Raw genomic sequence first — 8,744 nt, forward strand, 5'->3', positions numbered from 1 at the left:
TGAGCCATAATTTTATTTTTAACACTGCATAGTTCAATGGAGACCTTTTTTTTTTTATATATATATAAAACTTATTGTGAGGTCAATATATAGCTAAATATCCAAGATTTTTTTCACTCTATTATGCAGTTTTGTTCATTTTTTTTAAAGATGCTAATCAGAATGACACACTTTTCATTGAGAATAATTTATGTATATATATTTAAGAAAAAAAAAGTTAGACAAAATTTCTCTAATTACGTTATGATTTCTTAAACAAATTTTACTAGTATTTACTAAAATAAAATAACGCTACGCTTATGGCAAGTTGCGAGATTCATTTTAATAATTATATTTACATCTATGTGGTAAAACTAATTTGATTTGAACACTTTTATCGTAAAATAATTTCAAAAATGAAAGAAAGCACTAGTCTAGATTAAAAAGAGAAGAAATAATTTTTTTAAAAACATCAAACGGGAAAAATTCAATGCTTAATATACAAACACCTTGGTTTAAAAATATGAATTTGATTGCCAGTCTGTATTTCTCCACTGTATAATACTAGTCAATGAAGGATCATTAAGGATTACAAAGTGACTCTCAGTAGTCAATTAGCTTAGTTCTGCTTCATTAAAGTGCAAATAAAAAGCCACCAATATTTGACACACCAAAGACACACCGCGGGCTCCCTTTTCTTCATCTAATTACGCTGTTATAACTGCGGATCTTTTTCTCGCGGACTTCGCTAAAAAGACACACAACTCGCCATTGTGTTCTTTGCACCGCAGTGGAGTAATAGAATATTACGTGGGGATTAAAAGGTTAGGCTTGAATCGTCTCGTCTTCCGGATGTATCGATTCTAGTTCTCTTCGACTTTGCGGGAGGTGTTGACTTTCATGTAATAATAAATAAAAAAAATTTCAAAGCTGTCTATCAACGAGTTTTTCTGTCGCATTCTGCGCATTAGCCACGCCTCCGAGTGCGTGTTGTACACTATGCTCAACCCCTTGCACGCGCGGCTGTCTCGAATCCGTTCTCTACTATTTTAAGCCAATAAAAATGGCCTTGTCTGTTGCCAACTTCAAAAGGGGACTATGGTGTCGCTCCTCAGGTAACCCTAGCGCTAAGGATATAAATTTGACCAACATCTTAGTCCTGGTAGCATTCCCCCATCCTTTATCGTACTACAAGGTTTGGGGGATTCCTTTTATAGCCCAGTTACAACATCCAAAATATATAAGATAATTTAAGGAATAATGGAGTTTGCAGATGCTGACCTAGCAAACCAGAGCGGATACGAAGAATCTTTCTATCCAGTGTCTGCACCATCCATTCACTTCCAAGATGGAACGTATCCAATGTATCCCGAGTGGCAGCAAGGTCCGATTGTTACAGAGGATATTGTACAACATCCTGCATTCATGGGAATTTCTCCGCTTTCACAAAATGAGTATTTACAATCTGGAACGACTTGGACTAGTGAATTGTCTACTGACTTCACAATCAGTGATTTTAACCAATGTAGTGGGATAGGAGAAGTTAATGCACACGGGCTTCATCTTGCAACTTCCAGTCAACAACCCGTAGGTAAAGATGGGAAACCGAAAAGAAAGCGAGTACAGTCCAAATCTCAGCGAAAAGCAGCGAACGTCAGAGAGAGGAAACGGATGTTCCACCTGAACACCGCCTTCGATGATTTGCGAAAACGGCTTCCTGCATTTAATTACGAAAAAAGACTTTCCAGAATAGAGACACTAAAGCTGGCCATGACGTATATTTCATTCATGAAAGAAATCTCTGAGGGGGAAGATCCAAAAAATGTTAAACTAAAACCGTACAAAACAGAGACATGTGACGTTATTAACCAACAAGAACAGTTACTAGGCAGATACAGTGACGATTCCATCCTCAGTGTTTGATGCATGTTCTCGCTGACCAATGGTAAAGTATAGAAAAAAATACAGCAAAACTTTCCCGACATTGACATTTTTTGTGCATTAAAGTGAAATACAATAAGCGAGGGAGGATTAATTGTCAAACAACACATTTCTAAGCAAGATTTAAATGACTTCACAGTCCAGCAGTGTAATACCTATGTACATTAAAGAATGTTCCTTATACAATATGTTGAAATTTTCTGAAAGATTTCATGCATTTATGAAATGTCAAACATTGAAAAAATGTTGTCACGGACGAGAGAAATCCAAACTGTGTTCATATCAAGTGTTCAAATATTTATGTGTTAATTACATTTACATATATATTTTTTAATTATTTCTAAATATTTTATGTATTCTAATACATTTTATGTTGTGTTCAGACTTTTTTTTCAGTTATGCAATAGTATACAGTTTTTACTTCTATTTAGTCTGAATACGGTTTTTAGATATTTTATTTTACACCGAATACACGTGTACATGTAAAAGGCTTGTTATTTTTGGCAATAATATTGAATGCATTTGTACACACAAAATGGTTACTTGGAGATAGGTATAGATTTCGATTCAAGGTTTTATAAGTTCGATCATTTGAAATTAAACGAAAAATTTGGAAAAAGTACGTCTTGCTTGAAGAAAATTGCTGATGACATATGCTCGGGCTCCTTGTATGTAACCCGGAAGTACTTTTAAAAAAAATGAACCCACATTCTATATGGATTGTGGCAATTAAGTCTTGAATTTGTGGCTGTACATAATTAAAAACCTTGATATCAGGATCATATATCTTCTTCCTTTTGTTATATATACATTGTATACATATGAAATGACGATTTTTACGAAGGTTGAAATAAAAATACTGAGAAAAAATTGTTTCTTTGTGATTTATTCTGCACTTAGTGCTAAAGGTTCTTTTGTTTGAAAGGTAGAAATTAACAATAGTTTAAGTTATTGGGATAGAAGTCTATCAATATTGAAAAAGCATTTCCAAGCTTTCTTACTCCCTGTATGAGACAACCTTTATTTGGCTGCAATGATCTGAAGATGTGAATAAGTCATTGCGCATTGCAGATTTGTAAAAGCCAGCTGGAACTAGGAAGAAAAAAAGGGGGGGGGGCATCGTTGGTGTTATATACATGTATAAGCATAATGGAATACGGTGTGTATATAATAAATATCGTACGTAAGATGATAATTAAAAGACGATATACTCTTAATGGTAACCTGAATGCCCTGTCCTTACCCTCTCCCATTCTGTAAAGAAAAGCTGAGACCTTGTTTAACTATGCACTAATTTTAAGATATTAAAATCAAATAAATAAATACATGTATACAAAAAATTATTTCATTTTTTATTCATTAATGAAAGGCAAAAGTAAAATCTCACTACCTAAGCTGACTGAAGTGGAAAAAAAAACTGGATCGTTACAAAAGTTGAAAAACAGATAAATCTTTACCATTCTGAATGTCATTAATGTGCTTTTTTTTTCTTTTACCTGTGTGGTATTTCATTCATACTCAGGTGTCTGTCTCCGCCTACCTCTGTGAACGAGATCACGCCCAGCTCTCGTTCCGCACGCGACTGACTGCATGCCGTATAATTTATGTACATAAACCAATAAAAAGCTCCCGGTCTGTTGCGTGTCTGTTTATAGGAAGAAATTTGACTGAAAAATAGAAATTATATAAATCACCACTAATGTTTCTTTTTTTTTCTAGAACACAAATTTGAAGTTGTAGAAGAGAGATATTTAACTTAAATGAATAAATTTTCCTTATCATTTTCAAAAAATATGTAAATAGGAAAATAAATGTACATTCTTCTCAAAACGATGAATAGCAAGAGATTCAAATAAATTCTTTGACCGACTTTTTCCCAGCTTTTGAATAGAAGTGATCATTTTTAAAGACCTACAACCTAATTTGTCATAGCCACCAAATAACACCTTGCAACGCGTTTCATAAAAAAGTTATTACTTTCCCGAAGATTTGTGTCCCAGAGTACTCTTTCTGTCCCGTCTGTTCTTCCTGTGAGCCTGCAAACACTTGAATAGTTCGTCTTTTTACTTTTGAACCGTACATGTACATGTAGTAGGTGAAGTCTTCAATTTTGGCAAGCATATCTAACTTTAATGCCCTTTCAAATAATAAATGTATTCAGATTAAAGCCCCTGTGTTTATCTGGGTTTCTTGGGGGGGGGGGGGGTGAGCTTTGTCTATGATTAGAATGCACCCGACAATCTGTAAAATCCAGATAAATACGGTGATGATACAACACCACACTTGTAAGTCAAAAATCACTGTCGATGATTAGTATTTCTAATGTAGCAACATAATATCATAAATTAAAATTAGTCATTATTGTGAATATTAAATACCACAGTAACCATCTTGCTTACCATTTGATGTACCATAGCCTCATACGAACGACAGCTCTGCATGGCAGATTGCTCAAGCTTGCTGACAGTTGCAGAACTAAATAAAAAGTACAAGTAGCTCACAAGGTGATGTGTTTGACTAATAAAATGCAAATTCAAATTTTAATCTCAAACATCTCACTGTTTTCTAAAATTTACAATCGTTTATAATCAATAAATATAATACCTAGGAACTACCTATCTTTACTTGCATGTCAACATAATTATTTTGCACGTTGACATAAATAAGTCGCATGTCTACATAATTATGTTGCATGTTCACATAATTTATCTTGCATGTAGGGGGCAGAAATATGCCACCATACTAACCAGCTATGATTGTTCACATTAAAATTTGGTCACCTTTGGGGGAATTTCTATCTAACATATATCGGGATTAGGCAGTGACCTTCAAATGTCCTTGAAAAAAATCGATATAACTTAATTCAGTGTACATCTTGAGTTGAATGTTAAGAGCCACTCTCTATCATCAAGTCATACATTTACCTATGGCATTGGCTCGCGTATATCAAAGTGATTAGCACGATAAATAGTGTGTTTTGTTACGTTGTAATTCATTATTATCAAATGCTTGCTTTAATGTTTGTTCTTTAATGAGGACATTTATTAAGTAGATCTAGAACTCTTGGTTTAATTTGAAACAATCCATGGATTTTCATCTTTTGTACTCTCTATCAAAAGTCTTGACGCGAGCGCATTGCCGGGGGAGGGGGGGGGGGGAGAGGAACGAACGCCAACTCTGCAAGGGAGATTGGTTAAGAGCCATTCTCTGTTATCACTTAATACTTTTATAGGAGAAACTTTAATCACAGAAAATTGGTGCGTTATGGTACCATGGCAACATGCTCTTAAGTTTGAAAAATAGCATTTTTGAACATGTTCATAGTCCCGACCATTATGATTTCTAACGTTTGCAATAATGTACTACTTAAAGTGACATTGACTGTTTCCAAAAGTTTAAGACTTGATGGCTTTTTCAAATGATAAAAATATTAAGGAAAACAGCTGTTATATACACGTATGCAACCTTAGAAACGAATTATTGTAAAACAATAATTTTATTCATATATTTCGATTACTTATTAAAAAAATAAAAGCAAAAATAAGTTGAAAAGTGACCAAATGATAGAATAAAATCCTTGTAACATAGCTTAAGCTAGAAATGTGATATTAATTGGTTGTTATAGCAATAAAACCTAAAAGGATTTCCAAAATATTCTCTATGTTTTTACCTGTTTCTATCTATTTTACTGAGCACATTTCTGTATAGGTACATTTAATAGAAAATAATATTAAAAGGCGATGGTGTCGTCTAGAAATCTAAATTTCAAAAAGTTCGAAACTTATTTAAAATCGGACCCGTAGCAACGGTTTCAAAAGTGAGGGGGGGGGGGGCAACCTCCCAAAAATATCTGACAAGCAAAAAGAAAAAAAAACACTGTCCAAAAAGTCGGGGACGTCAGGCCCAAAATAATCCGACAAGCCAAAAAAGCCTCCCCTTAACTGCCAATCCTGGAACTTTAAAAGCTATTTTAAAAAATTACACCCAAAACAAAGAAAGGTATTGATGAAAATGCGTACTTCAAATCATCATCTACCTGTAGAAACAGGGAGATGGTGTGGCACCCCACTAAATGAAAGAATATGTTTACTATGTAACAATGGAAAAATAGGTGCTGAATACCACTACATTTTAGGATGTACAGCTTTTTCAGAAATTAGGAAAGAATTTTTATATAGTAGTTACTGCAGTAGACTAAATGTTGTAAAGTTCTATGAACTCATGGCAAATTCAAATGATAAATCTTTAAGAAAACTTTGTACATTTATTTCAAAAATCTTCGAGACTGTCTGCTCCTCTTAATTGCCCTCCTGGCGTTTTTCTTTGCATTGAATACATACATACTGTTAATACTATATGTCTATTCTTTTACATGCAGTTGTAAAATATTTATTTATGTATATATGTGTTGTATGTACCTCTGACGATTTAATAGATATGATTTATACTTTATGTACCTCATGTACCATTTTGTATGGTTTGAGTGAATAAACTGATTGATTGATTGGAACTTGACAGTGCGCGACCTTACAGCAACAAGCATCTAAATGAAAATTTCCTATTCATAAAACCAGTGTACTCAGAAAAAAGCCCCCCTCCCGTGTTCTACGGGACTGAAAATAGAGTGTTGTTATAGAAAATTAAAATATATATATATATATATATATATATATATATATATATATATATATATATATATATGGTATCAAGCTAAAATAATGAACCAAGTTTCATTATAAATCAGAGATCAAGTGTTCCAAAAGTAGTTGCAGAAATTAAATTGCTCAACTTTTTTTTTATCGATGAAAGTCATTGTGTTTCATTTAGATAACAAAAGAAATGCGAAACTTTATGTCCCATCCTTTAATAGGTGTCCAAAAAGAGTTACAATAAACTGCCAAAAAATGACGAAGGAATCACGAACTTTAAATTGTAACTGATAAAAAAGTATAAATGTTACATAAAACACGATATTTTTTTTTTTATTTCACATTGATTAATAAATTGAAAACGCTTCAAAGAAACACCTAACACCGTTTCCTCTCCTCGAGGCCATGTTAATATCAGTTTCTGTAACAGTATGCAAACTGAAATCCCTTTCTTGTATCTAAACGTTCTGCAACTTGCCCATGCTCATATTCCACGTTTTACAATACCTGATTTGAATAAATTCGTTAAAAACCAGCTTGATTTATGCTAATAAGTAGGATAAAAATGTATGTGAATCCGGTGAAATGGTGGTAGATTTTACAAAAGAGCTCAAAACGCATAAAAAACTAGACTTTCCCCCTTATTTTTCCTGACAATGCATGAAATTGAACATGATCCCTTTAACGTAGTCCGTGGTGCAATGTGGATAGGTTTAGCCAGAGTAGACATATCCCAGTGGAAAACGTTAAAACAACAATTTACTAGTAATTCACCACAGTATTGCAAATCTATGTGATCTTCAAATACATGTATTTTGTATCAAAATATTAGTTTCTTCAATCATATGATAACTAATTATATCGATTCTGGATTAGACATGGGCTTTACACCAATTTCCTTGACTTTGACCTTATCGAAATGACTTGTTTAGAGACCTGACAAACTCTTTTGTGATAAGAAGCAAATGTATCTAATATATTGTGGAGCAGACACATCTTTGTGAACTTCATCTTTTGTGACCTAGATATTGCCTAATATTCTTTGGTTCAGACTCAGTCATACTCTGGGGTTTATATAGATCTCTTTAAAGAATAACGTTAGAAAATGTTTTCACTTCCAAACCCTATGACGTTGTACTTTTTGCAAATGAAACAGGAACATAATCAGACAAGTCTTCTAATCACAAGCTATATTTTTGGCAATGTCCTTCCTGATATACTTTATTTTGACAAATAAAATATAGTCATGTTATATATTTTATTTGTCAAAATAAAGTATATCAGGAAGGACAGCAAGAATGAGCTTCTAATATCTCCACATGACAAAGCTATGAACTGGACAAAAATGGCGTACTTCCGCTTACTGGAAGCTGTAATAGCTCTGATTACTTAACTTATTTTACCATCTGACAAAAGTATAATGTATCCAGATTGTGACCAAAGATAATACTGTAATCTACCATGTTTTTTTTTATCTTAGAAGCATGAAGTTTCTCTTATTAAGCATCACAAGCTTTTAAAACCTTTCGTTAATTTTTTTTTTCTGTATCAGAATTGCAATGATTAGCAAGTATTAAGAAAACAGCGTTAGAAATCTCAAAATTTATCTGAAATAAAGGTTATACATATATACATGGTTGCAGAGACTATAAATGTATATGTATGCATTAATTTTCAGAATTAATATGTCAAATTAGTATTGTTATTGTTCGGAGGAGCATGCCGACTGGTCTGACACGGCGGTGATTTGTTACCGTAACGGCTTAAATTTAATAGTCGACGTCAAATGTGACAAACAATCAGTGTTCTTCACGGATTGTTTAATTCCTCACGTCGCTGAGTCTCTGATTTATCGCAGGTGGACATTATCGTATTGGACAGCTTGTGTAGTCCTGGTATACATGCTTATATCAGTTACAATAGAAGAATTCAATTCCACGATTCAAGACATAATTCAAAACATTAATATGACGTACTGTTTATGTGATATATTTTAACATGTATCATAAAAGAATAATTTTGTGTTTTCTGAAAAGTTTCGTGTAAACCTTTTTTTTAAATACAAAGTGTTCGGAAGCTTTTACCCAATAAGTTCCAGCACAAACAGTGATGAATAAAGTATACGGAAAATGGAAACCTGACATGGAAGTTAAAAAATGCATAAAAAGCACACGT

At 33.2% G+C, this 8,744-nt stretch overlaps 1 protein-coding gene across 1 annotated transcript; it reads left to right on the forward strand.

The window, feature by feature from the left end:
* The first annotated feature begins 1,181 nt into the window (after positions 1–1,181).
* Positions 1,182–2,760, forward strand: LOC133193772 (transcription factor ATOH1-like). The gene has a single exon (XM_061329703.1). It carries the CDS (start codon positions 1,240–1,242, stop codon positions 1,900–1,902), a length of 663 nt encoding a protein of 220 aa, XP_061185687.1. The 5' UTR covers positions 1,182–1,239; the 3' UTR covers positions 1,903–2,760.
* Positions 2,761–8,744: the final 5,984 nt, after the last annotated feature.

Source organism: Saccostrea echinata, unplaced genomic scaffold (genome assembly GCF_033153115.1).
Source record: "Saccostrea echinata isolate AGI-Se365-2 ecotype Australia unplaced genomic scaffold, CSIRO_AGI_Sech_v1 ptg000028l, whole genome shotgun sequence".
NCBI lineage: Eukaryota > Metazoa > Mollusca > Bivalvia > Ostreida > Ostreidae > Saccostrea > Saccostrea echinata.

What these genes read in the sequence shown, in the direction of transcription:
- LOC133193772 (XM_061329703.1), top strand. Translation starts at nt 1,240, where the DNA reads ATGGAGTTTGCAGATGCTGACCTAGCAAACCAGAGCGGATACGAAGAA.